This window comes from Gouania willdenowi, chromosome 7 (genome assembly GCF_900634775.1).
Source record: "Gouania willdenowi chromosome 7, fGouWil2.1, whole genome shotgun sequence".
NCBI lineage: Eukaryota > Metazoa > Chordata > Actinopteri > Blenniiformes > Gobiesocidae > Gouania > Gouania willdenowi.
Genome location: NC_041050.1, coordinates 39,255,588 through 39,274,295, shown reverse-complemented (window position 1 = coordinate 39,274,295; position 18,708 = coordinate 39,255,588). Strand labels below are relative to the sequence as shown.

The following is an 18,708-nucleotide window of genomic DNA, read 5'->3' as shown; positions in this document are numbered from 1 at the left end:
CTACGTGCTAAGCTAACCAAACATGTAAGACTGGTGGCTACGTGCTAAGCAAACCAAACATGTGACGACTGGTGGCTACGTGCTAAGCTAAACAAACATGTAAGACTGGTGGCTACGTGCTAAGCTAACCAAACATGTAAGACTGGTGGCTACGTGCTAAGCTAACCAAACATGTAAGACTGGTGGCTACGTGCTATGCTAACCAAACATGTGAGACTGGTGGCTACGTGCTATGCTAACCAAACATGTAAGACTGGTGGCTACGTGCTAAGCTAACCAAACATGTAAGACTGGTGGCTACCTACTAAGCTAACCAAACATGTAAGACTGGTGGCTACTTGCTCAGCCATCCCAAACATGTGGGGTTGATCGCTACTTGCTAAGCTAACCAAACATGTGGGGCTGGTCGCTACTTGCTAAGCTAACCAAACGTGTCAAAGATGTTGTGATATTCAGGAAAGTCATTTGTCTGGACTCTCTGACTGTGGTGACAGAGAGGAGGAGCCTGTTCAAGGTGAAATCCATCTTGGTCAATGTGTCCCACCCACTCCATGATGTGCTGGTCAGTCACAGAAGCACCTTCAGCACCTTTAGAACCTTCAGCACCAGGCTGATCCAACCACGGTGCTCCACAGAGCGCCACAGGAAATTATTCCTGCCTGTGGAGATCAAACTGTATAATTCATCTCTGTTTTGTAAATATCTGAATCATATTGGTATATATTTGTATATTATTATTATTATCTATCCTACTTTTTTCTACTACTGTAATGTGTGTGTTTCTGATCCCTATTTTTAACAGTCTTTTACTTAATTATACACTTATTTATTGTTTATTCTTTCTTTTGTCTTTGTTAACCTTTTTATTCTTTTATTTGTGATGTTTTTCAGTGGCTGTAACAAAAGCAATTTCCCCCTGGGATTAATAAAGGAATTCTGATTCTGATTCTTTTCTTTAAAAAAAAAGTTGAAGAAGCTGGAGATTTTCCTGCATTTGTGTAAAATAAACACAGTGTTATGAGGGCCTGATGTTGGTGGTCCTCACACAGCAGCTGATGGTTTACTGTGGGCAGCAGATTGAGAGCTTTGTGCTTTCTGTGGTGGATTGACTGAGTGCAGGACGGAGAGCGTGAAAGGGGATTTGGAGCAAACCACAGATAGATCTGCTTTAGTTAGGAAGACAGATGTCTGACTGAAAGAGTCACACACGCACACGCACACACGCATACGCACACACGCACACGATCGATGGAGAGGTTTAGAGCGAACCAAAAGAGAAAGATAATACTGCCACGAGTACGTCCACAAAGAGCAGGAAACTGAATAACAGGATGCTGGGAATCATCGCTCACATACAAACTTTAGACGTTTTTACAACAAATATATATATATATATATAAGTATGTCTGTGGTTCATGGTTCAGTTTTCTCCTGAGCTTCAGACATGTTTCAACCACTTGAGCCACTTTTTAATCTAAACGGTTTGGAGTTGTCTTTATATCTTTACTCTGTAGCTGCTTTTCCACTAAAATGACCCAGAACTTCCATGGTTCATGGTTGTAAACTGTAAGAACAAATCCACCGAAGGAACCTGTAGCTACTTTTGCACTAAAATCAGCAGGAACCATTTAGACAGTTGTTTTTCCATCTAAATTACCTAGAACTAATTGAGGGTCACATTTTCTGTTGAATCTAAGGAGTGTTTATACTGCGCTAACGTATAACATTTTGTTCACTGTTGTATTTTTCCTTTGATGGGTGCATTTTCTTTGCACCAAATTTAGCCGCTTTTCCACCAAAGCTAGCAGGAACTTTATAGTTCAGGGTTGAATTTTACATGGAACTAATCAATCATTAAATCAATCAATTCTTCTCATCCTTGGCGTGTGTCCAACTAGTCCTCATTACAAAGTTCTGGGTAAATTTGGTGTAAAACAGCTTTTATTAGTTATAAATGTTGTCGATGATGTAAAACATACAAAACGTTCTTTGTTTTAAACTTTAAACATGCCTCAAACACAAAGTGGAGAACTGAGTGTTCCAGGGCTGACTTTCACGATATAAACTCTAGGTCGTTCAACAGGAAGGATGACGATTGGGCAGCTCTCAGATGGGCGGAGTCAGATGATCATTGCTGGAACTCCCTGCTCACTGATTGGCTCAGATCGACTACTTTAACTGTGTGATTTTATTGCTTTTAATGCTGGGATGTGAATTGTGATCCAAGGGGAAATATTTTTTGTAACTGTAATTCACAGTGAGTGTGTTTTTTACTGATAATAATCTGTATTTGTTGCTTTTAATTCTCTTTTCAACACATCTGTATGTTTATCACAGCGACTATTAGTAAAAGAAACAAAAGACATTTATTGTGAAGAAATCCAAATTTTACAATCATTTATTTATTGTTACTTATTGATCTATTTTATCTATCTATCCATTTGTTTATTTACTTTTTACATATTTATTTAGAACTTTTTATTTGTGTATCTATTTATTTCATATTTATTTCTCCATGTATTTATTAGTTTTTCATGTATCTATTTATTTCAAATTGTTATTTGTGCATCTTTTTTCTTTTTTTGATTTTGATGCTTTTATGTCACCAAACTTTCTAAACATCTCAAAGCTCTACTTTTCCTACACTCGTCCTAAAACTTGTCTAACTGCTCACGTGACGTCTTTGTAACTTCATCTTTATCTTCATAACGCTCGGCCTTTTCTCTCGTCTTCTAAGTATAAAAATCTCACTAATGGATCTTTAAGTATTTGCTTCACTCGCTCCTCACAGACAACTTTGTTCCAGGTTTTCCACTGGAGATGTTGCCATGGAAACCAGCGATGCTGAAAGACTCTGTCCTTCAGCAGGAAAGTGTCAATCTGCACGGGATAAACAGCTCTGAGCCCTGACCTTTGACCCAATGATCACTTCACACTGAAAGCATGAAGAAGATTCTGGAATGAGTGAAAATAAAGAAAGAACAAAGAGTTTTTAAACATAAGATGCAGATGATAAAAGCAGGAAACGACCGCTGCACAGACGCTCCAAAAAAAACACATAAACATGTCCAATAACAGCCCCGCCCCCTTTACCCTATGACCCTGCTCGTTGCTACATGCTAAGCTAACACAAACATGTGGGATTGAACAGACAACGTTAACATGACTTAAGGAATATGAAACAGCCACTGCACAGGCTGACAAAGACGACACGTGAAACAAGATGATTTCAAAAATACATTCATATGTTTTGTATAATAAAAAAAGAGCTTCAGAGTATGTACAGTATGTGGAATGAGAAACTGCTGCTGTACAGACTGTCAAAATAAAAGCCCAGAAATGTTTTTACAAAAAGAAAGAAAAATACACAAAACAAAACAGAAACGAAGAAGAAAAGAAAGAAGAAACAAGAAGAAAGAAACAGACAAAATGAGAATAAAATTACACCAAATCACTCAAAAACACAAAAATAGAGAAAGATGAACAAAATGACGGACTTAAAATAAAACAACATGACTCAAAAACACATAGAATATTAGAAAACATAGACAAAATGAGAATAAAATTACACAATAGACTCAAAAAACACACAAAATAGAAGAAAAATACACAAATGACTCAAAAACAAAAAAATATAAGCAAAAAAACAAAATTACACAAGAATCCAATAAAATGACTCCAAACACACAACTCTTTGTGTTTCCTGTTCACGCTCTGATTGGACTTATTCTAATTATGTCATGTGACCATCACATCAGGTTTGTATCTATATTTGATCTGATCCTTTATTTCACTGCTTATATTAAGAATTTATTACCGTCACTTTAAACTCAGCTCGTTATGATAAATATCACATTTTAAAATGTTTCCAAAGTGATTTCGTCTCGTTTTTCGTCACAAACTGTGAAAAAAAAAAAAAAATTTAATCTATTGATTGTTTCTTTCAATCAGCGTCACGCACAGAAAGGTCCGCCGCGTGCACGCTCATTCCGCAGCTCCACCCTCACGCACACGCACGGTGACGCCCTCCTCCTCCTCTATCTCCTACACACACACACGAACACACGCACGCGCTGTGCATGTGACCGCCTCCATCAGTCTGCTGCTTAGAATAAACAGCGGGGGGTGCACGCACACGCACACGCACGGATGCGGGTTCTACCTGTGGTTCCGGTGCTGTCCGTGCTTCCTCCACGCGCTGCTGTAAATCCGAGTGGCACGCGGAGCAGTGCGAGCGCACGGCCGCACCGACAGGAGAGCGGGGAGGGGCGGGGCCGCGGCTGTGACGTCACGCACAGGGAGCGGACACAGAGCCGCTTTTAAGACAATGGAAGATGTTCATCACATGTTGGTTTTTATCATTTGTTTAATTTAATTTAATTAGCCACGAGACTAAAACACAGCACGAGCTCAAACATTAACTGTCGTCACAGAAAGAGTGAAAAGGAGCATCTTATAGAAAACTACAATAATAATAATAATAATAAACAATCACATCATTATTTATTATTATAGTAACATACATTGTTATACTGGTTAACAGAGGGGTAGGAGGAAATAAGTCAGACTTCTTCCCACTCTTTTTTAAACGTGAAAATGTTTCATTGAATTCTTCCTACTTTGTGTTTTTGACTTGTTTTAGAAACTAACTTATTTGTGACATTCCTTTTATTTGATATGTATTGTTTTTGTTTTTACATGTTCAAAAATAAATAAATCAAATCAAATTATAATTTATTATTATTTATCTATTTTTATGGCTTTATGCTCACATTTACTGATGATCCATACTATAATATTATGGCTATCCGTTTGTTTAAGTAAATTAATAACTGGTACAAAGGAGGAAAAAACACTCATTTCTGGTGCTTTTGGGTGGTGACGAGCAGTTCACACGCGCACCACACACACACAACACACACACACACACAAACACACACCGCCACCCAGCGGCGGAGTGAATGCATCATATAATTTCTGTATAACTGTAGTTTTGTGTGGATTAAATCAGTGGTTCTAGTCTCCTTTTTCTTATTTATAAATCCAAGTCCGCCCTCGTCCGACTACAACAGTTTTGATTAGAAAACATTGTAAAAACAACTATAGATCATAATGATGGAATGAAACTTTATAAAACTGACTTTGTAAATAAGTGGAATTAAACACTATTTACAGCAGTGGTTCGCAACCTTTTTTGGATCGTGACCCCATTTTGATATCTACAATTCAGGCGACCCCAAACATTATTTTTGATCATGTTTGAGCTCAGTTTTTTTGATTTTTTTTACTGCATTTTAGTTAAACTATTATTATATTTCCCAAAGTAAAAGTATAGAAATAAATTTAAGAATGTGTTGTTTTAATTTTATTTAAAAAAGAAAAAAGTGATAATTTGAACATTTCAAAAATCTTTTCCATTTTTCTGAAATTTAAGGCAACTAACTATTTCTCCTTTTTATCATTTCTGGTCATCTCATGCCTGGGGCGGGACCACGACTGACACTTTATTTGTTCATTTTCCTCTCTCTGAAGTGTCATTGCATACACTAGGGGGACCGTACCCCCATTTGAGAACAGTGGATTAAATAAGCAGGAGTGAGATGGAATCCCTCTGTGTCCAGGAAAGGAGAAGAAAGGAACGATAAACATCGATTAGCTGAAAGTCAGCAGCGAACATGCACACCAGAGTCACCATAACACCTACCAAACATTAGCACATATAGCTCACCCAGTAGAATGGACACCAGTTCAATCAGAACATCCATATTTTCATGTAATAATCTGGAAGTTCTGGGTGTTGAACCTTAAACATGTTTAAAGATGAATTATTGAAAATGATTGAACAGAAACAGCAACGCCGTTAGAGGTCGATCACCAGTTAGATGAGGCACCATTTAAACTGTCACACCTAAAGGTTTGATGTGTAGCGTGTGTTGTGAGGAAGGTGACTAATGGGTGTTAAACCATTAACAAACATCTGTAACTAATTATTAATAGATAATAATGAGTCAGCTGGATAATTAATTTATGAATAAGGCGTGGGAGTAAATACGTTTCACTTCTTCAACCTTTTTCGGCTATGAAAACTAACTCATTAACCAACTAATCTAATAATCAGAAAAGCTACGGTGTGTTTTTGTTTGTGTGTTCTTTTTTTTTACATGTTGACAATATTTTCACACGTAATTTATCAATCAAACTGTAGGTGTTCTGGTTCAAGTGGCGTCCATTTTAACTGGTGACTGACGTCCAACTATAAAGACTGATTAATGAACAGATGATTATTGGGACCAAGTCGAGCTAATGTGTAAAGACTTTACAATAAATCTAAATAAATAACAGATATTTATAGACAGCAGAGTGTTAGTGATTTTTGGTCACCGAGTAAAATAGACACCAGTTCAACCATAACACCTAGTTTTGTACAATATTAACAATAAGGAATGGTTTGGGGGGTGGGGTGGGGGGCACACATAGCTCTCTTTTTTGTGTGGTCAGGTTGGGTTTCTCCATTTTTAAATAAACAGTGCAGGAAATAAACTTGCATTTTTCCTGTCAAAATAAAAGCCTTTCCAAAAGGATAAAAGGGAAAACTTTCCCTGGCATGTGGCGAGATATTTGAAGATCTTTGTTTCAGCCAAAATGAGCGACAAAACACACCCACACACCCACACACACACCCACACACACCAACACACACACACACAACACACACACACACACACACACACACACACACACACACACACACACACACACACACACACACACACACACACACACACACACACACACACACACACACACACACACCCCTCCTCCAAAACATAATGAAACCTCTTCCCTCTAGAGGAGGCTGAATAATGGCCAGAGGAGAACGACCCATAAATGATAATGAACCTCCTGATTCTGCGTTTTTAATTCCTCCTGTGATTGCCTCCCCCCCGCCGTCTCCACCCCCCCCACCCCCATCCAACCCCCAACACCTAAAAAAACCTCATTTTTATTCCAGCCCATCTTCCTCTGCGTCCTCATCCTCATTACACACAAAGCCAACCGTACGCACACACACACACACACACACACACACACACAAAATGTCTTTTACAAATACAAATAATTTTTGACACACAGGATTTTTTGTACGTGCACAGACTGGTGCCTGAGGAGATCATTTGGTACTTTATTAAGATTTTGTTTTTAGTCTTGTTAATATGAAGCGTGTCTTTTTAAGTGATCATGGGTGCGTTTATGAATAAAGTGATGAATGGTGATGTGTTTTTGTGTTTTTGTGTGTAACCCTTTTTAAAAAATCTGACATTTTGCCTTGTTTGGACTTACAGCTTGTTTTAAAGCAGTGATAAAAAAAACTGTCTACGCTGACATGTGTGTGTGTGTGTGTGTGTGTGTGTGTGTGTGTGTCCTCCTGCAGAGTAACCCCCCCCCCCACCACCAGGATGCACCCTGGGTAATTTCCTCCTCTTATTGAATTGGGACGGAAGGAAAGATGAAGAGATGAACAGATGAGAGGAGCTAATGCGCGCGCGCACGCGCACACGCGCACACACACACACACACACAGTCCAATGAGAATTAGTGCTCCAGGACTAATAAATGACTCCTTTCTGATCATGTGATCAATGACCTTTGACCCTGGTAGTTTCGTTGTGTGTTGTCTTTAGGTTGTGTTGTGTATGTGAATGCTGACTCATGATTGTTAAAGCATGACACAGCACCCTCTGCTGGCTGCCAGATGCTCTCACTCTTTGTGACTGTAGGTGGTCAGGGCCTCACACGACGAGTCACATGACCACAAGTCAGCGTGAGCCAATCAGAGGACAGCAGGGGTGTGTCTGTGTCCACTAAGTAACCCCATGCACAGAGGCTTGGCTTAATTGGAAGGAGCTCATCACTCTCTTATCAGCACACACACACACACACAACAACACAACCACACACACACACCACACACACACACACACACTAAACACGCTCCCTCACTGCCAACAACAACACAGTAAAACATCTCAGCCGTGGTGCATTATGGGATGGAGACCAAGGTGGTGGCTATATATGATGACAGACACTGAAGAAATACACAATAGATCAGTTGTTCTCAAAGTGTGGGGTGCACCACCCTGGTGGGGAATAGAAGTACGACAGGTGGGTCAATAAGACTGAACAAAACGCCTACCAGGACTGGGGTCAATCGTAATCGCGTAATTGATAATTAATTACAATTATGGTGTAATTAGAATTTTAAAAATCTGTTGCTGTCGTAATAATGATTAAATTGTAATTGAGTTTAGATAATTCACTTTGTAATTGCCATGAAAATTGTATAAAAATTGTCAATTCAAATTTAACACAAAACTGCGGAACCATGTTACAGTTCTATGTTACATTTCCACACATATGGAGTTAAAAATGATTAAAATGTTTTATATCAATCTTTCCCACATTTTAACATTTTTAAAAATGTAAATTGTTTTAGTGTATTTTACAGCTGATTTAGGACCCGTTAGCATTAGAGATGCTAAGAGAAAGCTAACACTGGACTAGAGGAAGGTTAACTTTTAGGCTGTTGGGTGAAACATGAAACAATGGAAAACAATGATGGGACGTATGAGGACCTGCACAGATTGTGTGTGCGTGCACGTGTGTGTGCGTGTGTGTACCTTGCTGCTGCTCATCCTCTGCAACTTCCTGTACGTCGTAGTGAGAGGAACGTTGTAGTCGATGGTGTCAGAGAGATGAGAACACGGCCGGTCGTTCTCTGTGAGCACACACACAAACAGTGTGTCAGTGTGTGTGTGTGTGTGTTACAGTGTGTATGTGTGTGTAACAATGTGTGTCAGTGTGTGTGTTACAGTGTGAGGAGTGAGGAGAACAGAGAGTTGAACATCTTCCTTTGGGATAGAGCAACGTGTTCCACACCCGACCATCAGGATAAATGACAAACACACACACACACACACACACACACACAGCTGTCTGTGTCAATCAAACACAGCTTCAGCCCGCGCTGATTAATTGTATTTAATAATTCACGACTGAACTTTGGTCAGAGATAACAGGGATCAGTGTGTGTGTGTGTGTCTGTCTGTGTGTAAACCCCACTGGGTAGAAAGGCAATTAGCTGATCCCCTCACTCAGAGTGTCATTGTGTGACACACGCACACACACGCACACACACACACACACACACACACACACAGAATCAACATTCCAGTGTTTGTAGCTGGTGTAAATCCAATATCCTCCTCCTCCAATATTCAGGATTCAAACCTTCAGATCCCCCCTCCCCCTCCCCCTCCCCCTCCCCCCCCTCGTTTCCTGGTCGTTTTCTTTGTTAAAGCTGTTAATGAGGCTAATTAAAGAGAAGACTGAGACACGCCCACACCACCTCTGTTTAATGAGGAGACGAGAGAGAGGATGGAGGGATGGATGGAGAGTAAAACATGTTTTCTCTATAGTACATATAATTCTTAGTACTGATTACTTCTTTTCTTTCTAACTTCAGAGTTCCAGGAATACAATTTTCATCTGAGTGAAGTTTGTTTATAAAGTTATGAGAATATACTTTATAAAAGGTTCACTTCTCCGACACACCCAAAGGTCCATAATGCACCTTTTAGGCATTGTTACAACACTGTTTTTAAATTAAATGTTTATATTTTTACCATTTTAATTTTAATGTATTTCTGGAATTAACTAAAATAAAAACTATGTAAAGAAACATGAACGCTTAAATCTATTCTGTCCATAATGTAGTTTATTTTCGATGGCTGGTGGAAAATGTGGTTGTCTGGTAACTTTAAGAATCTACTGTCCACGCTGGATGCTGATCTAAAAAATCATTTAAAGAATTGGAAGCAGTTGTTTTTCCACTAAAGTCCCTGAGATAAAAACAGGCCTTAGAAAAAACAGGAACTCATGTTGGATAAAACTAGTAAAATAAACAGACTCATTCAGTCATTCATCCATTAATCAATCAATCAATTCATTAATTCACAGTAACTCGTCCACATTAGGCCTCAGTGTGAGTTAAACACTAAAACCCTGATGTTTTGTCTGACGCTAAAAACTCAAAAAGCCTTGATTGTGGGCGGGGCTCCTGGAGTATTTAAGACGCGCCCACTCTATACTATAAAATCTCCAAAGGACAGTCTATGCTATGCTAACTAGCTACTCAATACTCACTATAGCTCTCACAAATTGTAGAGTCCACAGGTGATAGGGGTGGGGCTAACAGTCACATGATGATGATGTCACAGTGTGTACACGCATGTAAACAAACATGAACTCCAACTGTAACATGTTCACCTTTCATGCTGTGATGAGCTGCGTTATGAATAGATCAGTATGAAGGAGTTTCTATACAACATGCTAACGTTAGCTTAGCCACAATATCACACAACAAAAACTATGTGAAAAGAAGCTAAGCTAGCCACGAACCAAATGTAGAACCCTGTGTCACAGTCCATCTATGGACATTTTCGAATACCATTAATATAAAATGCAGGTTGCCATGGTGACAGGTGTGTGTGGGCGTTACCGTTGCTGCCACTGTTGCTGCTGCTAATGATGACGTGCATCCTTTTCTGACACTCAGTGCAGCTCATCAGGAAACGAGTCACCGCCTCCCGAGGAGAAGAAGAAACGCAAAAGGTTTCTGAGATCTGAGCGAGAGACACCGACACACACACAGAGAGAGAGAGAGAGAGATTTGATTTCAAGTCAAACAAACCCCATAATAACTATCATTAAACTGTACCTGTAGTGAAAATATATATAACAAAAAATGGGTTTAATGTTATACTAATAAACAAAACATGTGGACCTTTTTTAAAATGAAAAAACATTACATTTTTTTTAAATGAGTTTTTACCCTGGGGCATAAACTATGAAGAGATGCCATTTTGGACAGGATATGACACTTGAGTAGATCGTCAAGGCCTGTGGCTTTAAAGAAATGATGCATTGTGGGAGATAGAGACATAACAGGTCTGTTTACGTTGTGTTAAGTGTCGTTTTTCTGTTGGTTCTGGGTGCAAAGCAGCCATGTGTAACGTTGTTAGCAGCAGAAACGAGCCATGGCTGAGTAGTTAGGAGTTGGAACTGCACAAATATGGTTAGAAACTGTTTGAAAGAATATGTGTTCATTGATTGAATAATGCTCCACTACCTCTGAGGAACAGCTAAGTTCTCCTGACAGAGTTCATCATTTAGCCTCAAGGAAATAAGAGGGAACAATGTGGTGGGGGTGTGGTTAGTGCCATGACACCCCCCATAGTATCCTGTGCTCTGAACAAGTACGTTTACAAGCTGCATTCAACCACTTTCTGTGAAGGAATTGTGAGACCATTAGCTTAGCCCATTAGCTTAGCCCACAGATCCCTCACATACCACCCAATGTGGTGTGAACGTTAACATTTTAACTGTATATCCCGTACCGATATTATGGAACCAATGTCTGGATAACTCTGACGTTATTTGGCTTAGAAACAGTTTTCCTGTTGTTATAGCAACCATTGGCTTTACACTACGCCATTGTTCAGAAACTGTAGACCAATGGAACACTGTTGCCTAGTAACACCTAACAGGAATCAACCAACGTGTGTCATATCCTGTCCAAAATGTCAGCTCTCCATAGTTTATGGTATAAAATCATTCTAAAAAGTAATTTTAATGTGTTTATTTTATATAAAGGTGCACATATTTAGTTAATTGGTAATACATTAAAGACATTTTTGTTATATACATTTTCACTACAGGTACACTTTAACTTGTAGATAATAACATGTAGTTCCTACAGCATTAAAGGCCTTTTCAAAACACTCAATCTCAGGTGTTGCCCGGCAACAGTTGACAAAAGCAAGGCTGTGGTGACGCACACAGTGCACCGTGTGTGCGTGTTTATTGTGCACACACGGTGCAACGACAGAGTTAATCAGTGAAACATGATTTTTTGACCTGAAAGAAAAGCTTTTCAAACACAAAGAAAGAACGATGGAGGAAAAAGAACTCTGGATACACACTTATCTCTGCTCATCTGTTTGATTATAGCTCCCAATTCTCACACTGTGCATTACGTTGAGCTAAATTAATTAAAAAAAAAGCTCAAATGATCCAATAATGAAAAATAATCACATTTGAGGTGGTTTTTGTTTGGCTGCAGTGTTGTGGTTTGACCACTAGAGGGAGTTAGCAGCTCAGACACAGGAGCTCATTCAACTAATTAATTAAAGTATGTTAAGATTAATAAAGTATCAGCACATACAAACCAAAGTGGGAGCTACTAAAAAACAAGGTGACAAAAACCAGTTCATAACCAGTGGAGAAATACCATTAAATCACTCAAATAACTGTCAAAATCATAACAGACCAAACCAGCTACAAACCAGTTCGCAGTTAGTTAGCTAACCTGAAAACAGGGAAACCCAATAATAAACCAGTTTAAAACCAATTAATAACCAGCTACGTGAGCGCTGGTAATGATGATCAACATTAAGTTATCAGAAATGAAGCAACTCAAAACCAGTTTAAAAATACCATTAAATTAGTGCAAAAAGAGTGAGAACGTGGACCAGTAACAGAGCAAAAACCAGTTTCATGTTAGTGAACGAGCCTGTGAGCAGGAAACACTATGAATAAAGGAGACAGAAAACCAATAAAACAAATAGAACCAATAAACCAGTTCAAAACCAGTTGAACTATAGCCTAAATTGGGAACTGCTAAAGAAGTGCAGTCACTGCTTAGCTACGCTGTGCGTTATCAAATCGTTGCGCCCCCTGTTGGACACGTGGAAGAACAGCAGGTGTAACTCACAGCTTTGTAGGTCTTCTTCTGTCCCGCGTGCTTCGGGGGTTTCCCCGGCTCAGCGCTGACCTCCACATGCATGGAGTAGATGATGTCGAAGAAATCCTCAACCACAGCGACGCGTTTCAACATCGAGTCAACGCCAGAGACGCCGTCTACGCACTGAGAGACAGAAACACAGTAGTATTATTTATTTATTTAAATACACAACTAGGACACATTCTGATGATGATAATTAATCTAAATGTTTATTATGTTCACAATTATAATAAAACTGTAGAAAAACATTCATCCATCCATTGATCTTCATCATCTTTATGGGAAAAAAATTAGGATTTGAAAAAGGAACATCGCTGATTCTTTATTTATCTGGTTTTTAACACACACGTGTGTGTTTAGTGTGGACTCTGTTCCTCCTGTTCAAGTAGAAAGATCAGAGTGTAGGACACACACATGATGTCATACTACTCGTACTAACGTACTACTCATGCTAAGGTACTACTCATGCTAAGGTACTACTCGTACTAACGTACTACTCATGCTAACATACTAGTCATGCTAACGTACTAGTCATGCTATCGTACTACTCATGCTATCGTACTACTCATGCTAACATACTACTCATGCTAACGTACGACTCATGCTAACGTACGACTCATGCTATCGTACTACTCATGCTATCGTACGACTCATGCTATCGTACGACTCATGCTAACGTACGATTCATGCTATCGTACTACTCATGCTATCGTACTACTCATGCTATCGTACGACTCATGCTAACGTACGATTCATGCTATCGTACTACTCATGCTAACGTACGACTCATGCTATCGTACTACTTATGCTATCGTACTACTCATGCTATCGTACTACTCATGCTATCGTACGACTCATGCTAACGTACGATTCATGCTATCGTACTACTCATGCTAACGTACGACTCATGCTAACGTACGACTCATGCTATCGTACTACTTATGCTATCGTACTACTCATGCTATCGTACTACTCATGCTATCGTACTACTCGTGCTATCGTACTACTCGTGCTATCGTACTACTCGTGCTATCGTACTACTCATGCTATCGTACTACTCATGCTATCGTACTACTCATACTGAGTGTGACGTCTAAATGAGTATGTAGTGCGTTCACATTAGACAGTATGAATAGATTGAGTATGTGAGAATAACCAGGATGTATATTATATGTGGACATATTTTAAGTGTGCACGGTGGGCACACTAGTTGTACTCAACCGTCCCATGATGCATTGGGAGCTGAATGTAAAATGATTCTGGAAACGGCTTCAAGCTAAAATTCAAACATCTCCTTTCAAAATAAAAGCATCTCTTCTTGACTTCCATTAGTTTTTTTTTTTTTTAACTCTCTTGTAAATGGGGCTCTTATTTTGAAGTGAACAGGAAGTTTAGTCAGTAGACCAATAGAGGGTCTCTGAAAATGTGTGAAATGTGTTTACGTGAGTTTTATGGATCAAATGAGCACATGTTGATATTCTACTTGGTCACTTTCTCACTTCAAATGTTTTCAGAACTTTCAAAGTAAAGGTGGATAATCAACAGAGATATTTAACCTCAGTGTGAACAAGGTTTTTAACATTGTAGGTTCCAAATGCATCTTGGGAAACTGAAGTACACTGAAGTATACTTCAGTGAAGTGGGAACGCTCACCATCCTAATCATACTATAGTATGTATACTGTATATGAGACAGTATATACTCATTGAGTTTGTAGTATGTAGTACGTTAGTGGGACATTTATTATAGCCAGAGTTTTCACACCTGTGTCTAAGACCCTCACTTCCTGTCCTATTGTAAATGATCCGTTAGATGTTATAAACACACTCTCCAGCAGATGGAGACACTGAGCAGAAACAAACACGTTCTCTTCTTCTCTGACCTTCAAAGGTAAAAATCGTACAAACACATTTTGTTTTGTCTGCGTTCACAAAGAAAACGACCTTCAGCTTCTTCCATCGACACTACTGTTCTGAACACTTTGATTACTTTAATCCAACCATGTTGGGTCTGATTCACTAGCTCCGCCTTCTTTCTTTGACGCTCCACTTTATTTAATTTGTCGTAGCTTTTATCAACATTTTCTCTCCCATCTTTTTTATTTCTAACAATGGACACAAGAAGACGTCCAGTGGAGTCGAACTGGGACGGGAATGTAGTGATTCAGAGGAGGAAAATCCGATGAACGCCATGACATCACTATTTCCCTCCTCCTGAGAACCAATCAGAACATTATCCAAGTCATTTGGTGTGTTTTTGTTGTGTGTGTGTGTGTGTGTGTGTGTGTGATTGACGAAGTCATCACAGACCAATCAGCACACACTTCCAACCAACCTCATATTTCAGTCTGGACCAGATGCTAATAAAGCTAGCAGATATTAGCTACTACTTCCTCCAATGAAACGACAGGAACAGAGAAAGTCAAACTTTCACAACAGATATAAGCTTTGTTATTAACAAACAAACAAACAAACAAACAAACAAACAAACAAAGGGTACATTTGTTGTGAGCTCAGAACATGTTAGGCACGCACACACACACACACACACACACACACACACACACACACACACACACACACACACACACACACCCACACACACACACACACACACACACACACACACACACCACACACACACACACACACACACCCCGCCCCTTTACCCTTCTCAGCCAGCAGAGCTACGTGCTAAGCTAACACAATATACTGGACTGGTCACTATATACTATGTTAACCAAACATGTGGGACTCGTCGCTACGTGCTAAGCTAACCCAAACATGTGGGACTGGTCGCTATGTGCTAAGCTAACCTAAATTAAATGTCTCAGAGGAAGAAGCACATTTACCGTCTGTAAAGAGTCATCTTCAACTTTCCTCCTCCCTCACCTGGAAAGATACACAACATGACACACAACACAATACACAACATGACACAACATAATATACAACATGACACACAACATGATACACAACATGACACACAACATAATATACAACATGACACAACATGATACACAACATGACACACAACACAATATACAACATGACAACATAATACACAACATGACACACAACATACACACATGACACACAACACAAAACAACTTCAAATTTTAACCAAAAAGGACAAAAGATTTTTCTTATATTTTGAAGTTTAAAAACCCTCTTTTGTTGTTTCTTTTCTGACGAAATGGTTTGAAATTTGCTTGTGAATAATGCCTGTGTGTGTGTGTGTGTGTGTGTGTGTGTGTGTGTGTGTGTGTGTGTGTCGTCATCACGTGTGTCTGACAGTCAGAGGAACTATTCTTAGTGTCGCTCTGACAAACTGTGGTGAAGCAGACGTTCATAGAAACAGGAGGAGGTCAGTGAGTCTGAAAGACAGGAAGTGAAGCCAGTTTACATCCAATGCTCCAGTAAAACACTCTAAACTAATATGTCTACCTGACAACAAAGAGTTTGAGATTCTTACAAGGGGGGGCCAAAGAAAAATAGAAATGAATATATATACCGTCTCGAGATTCACGCCAACCACAATGTGTGTAACATATACAATAATGCAAAAATGATTAGTTAGATAATTGATAATGTTGACGACAAAAATTTGCATCGAGACGTTCTTTAATGTTGTAAATTCATGATAAAATCAGTCTTTCTGTTTAATGTTTGCTACAGTACCACACATGGTGAATAAGATATTGCACAACAGCAGAAGAACCAACCTAAAGCCTCAAAAGTTTACGACTATTTCAATGAAAACTTATACTATACATTGACATGAAACTTACAGTAATATGTTAGAATTAATTTTTAATTTTTATTGTTTAGACAAATTATAATAATAATTTTATTTTTTCAAATGAAATTGGGAAAACTGTAATGAAAACATTTGCTCTTTAAAAGCACATTGAGTTGCCTTGTGTATGAAATGCGCTATACAAATACATTTGCTCTTTAACCCTGTTCAGCCAGCGCAGCTACATGCTAATCAAACCCAAGATGTTCAACTGGTCTGTGGAATAGTGTTCTTCCATGTGTCAGGTCGTGATCTATTCTACATACGTCTGTAGCAAAGGACAGGAACACATCTATTCTACATACGTCTGTAGCAAAGGACAGGAACAGATCTATTCTACATACGTCTGTAGCAAAGGACAGGAACAGATTAATCTATATATGTCTGTAGCAAAGGACAGGAACAGTTCTATTCTATATATGTCTGTAGCAAAGGACAGGAACAGATCTATTCTATATACGTCTGTAGCAAAGGACAGGAACAGATCTATTCTATATACGTCTGTAGCAAAGAACAGGAACAAATCTATTCTATATATGTCTGTAGCAAAGGACAGGAACAAATCTATTCTATATATGTCTGTAGCAAAAGACGGAACAGATCTATTCTATATAAGTCTGTAGCAAACGACGGGAACAGATCTATTCTATATATGTCTGTAGCAAAGGATGGGAACAGATCTATTTTTATATGTCTGTGACAAAGGACAGGAACAGATCTATTCTATATATGTCTGTAGCAAAGAACAGGAACAGATCTATTCTATATACGTCTGTAGCAAATGACAGGAACAGATCTATTCTATATACGTCTGTAGCAAAGGACGGGAACAGATCTATTCTATATAAGTCTGTAGCAAATGACAGGAACAGATCTATTCTATATATGTCTGTAGCAAAGAACAGGAACAGATCTATTCTATATACGTCTGTATCAAAGGACGGGAACAGATCTATTCTATATATGTCTGTGACAAAGGACAGGAGCAGATCTATAAAACTTGCTCCTGATGTAAATACTGACTAAAATAACTCCCCTTCAAAATAAAAGCTAAAGGTTCTCTGGCCTCGGCGAGTGAACCGACCCACGTCAGGGTCCTGACCCACGTATTGAGAACCTGAGCTGTGATCCAGAACTTTTCGGTTCTGTGTTCAGAGAACATTATGTGGACCACCTGATGGACACAAAGCGCATAGATCTGTGTTTGGGACACGCACGCACACGCACACGCACAGAAAGAGGAAGGTGCACTAACCGTCGCTTTGATGGGGACCAGCAGGACTTGGTGGTCCTGGACCGTCCCGACCCGGAAGCCTTTGGACTTCACCCAGAACTTAAACTTGGCGTTAATGGTTCGGTTCTTGTCCTCCGGGACCAGGTCTTTGTGGACCAGCGTCTGCAGGATCCTGTTGTACTTGCGCCGGGTCACGGTCTTGGTCTTGGCGGTGTCTCCGTAGGTCCGCAGACACCAGTCCTGGAACCGGTTCTGGTTGGAGGAGGAGACCAGGTCCTGGTCCTGGTCCTGGTCCTGGTCACCGCTGGACCTCCTCATCATGAGCACGAGCCTCGGTTCCTACAGACCAAGACAGGACGCGGACCTCCGGGTGTCAGACCGTCTCCATCCTGGTCCTGGTCCTGGTCCTGGTTTTGTGAAGCGTCTGTTTAATTAAAGTCTCTAAAGCCGTGTGTTTGTTCCTCCTCTTCCTCTTCCCTGTTGCGCACTCACTGAGGACGGGGCACACACACACACACACACACACACGCACACACACACACACACACACACACACACACACGCACACACACACACACACACACAACACACACACACACACACACACACACACACACACACACACACACACACACACACACACACACACACACACACACACACACACACACACACCGGGCTGTGGGGGTTAATCAGGACCAGGACAGGACCAGGACCAGTACCGTGATGACCGGCCCCCACACACCTGTTAGCCCGCCTCCCCCTTCTCCTCCCTGGACACCGACCCCTGTCTGCACCGCAACAGGACCTCCAT

General features: G+C 39.9%; 1 protein-coding gene across 1 annotated transcript; it reads right to left on the bottom strand.

Moving 5' to 3' along the window:
- Nucleotides 1-12,613: 12,613 nt before the first annotated feature.
- LOC114466947 (nucleolar protein 4-like) lies at nt 12,614-18,454 on the bottom strand. The gene is made up of 3 exons (XM_028452822.1): nt 17,916-18,454; nt 12,833-12,985; nt 12,614-12,631 (listed from the first exon to the last, which is right to left on the bottom strand). The coding sequence occupies exons 1-3, from the start codon at nt 18,213-18,215 to the stop codon at nt 12,614-12,616; spliced, it is 471 nt and encodes a 156-aa protein (XP_028308623.1). The 5' UTR covers nt 18,216-18,454.
- Between the last annotated feature and the right edge of the window lie 254 nt (nt 18,455-18,708).

Bases quoted from the DNA above. Each gene is read 5' to 3' on its own strand.
- LOC114466947 (XM_028452822.1), bottom strand. From the start codon at position 18,215: ATGATGAGGAGGTCCAGCGGTGACCAGGACCAGGACCAGGACCAGGAC. The intron at 12,986-17,915 runs GTTAGTGCACCT...TCTGTCTCTCAG, and splicing joins TGGTCCCCATCAAAGCGACG to TGCGTAGACGGCGTCTCTGG.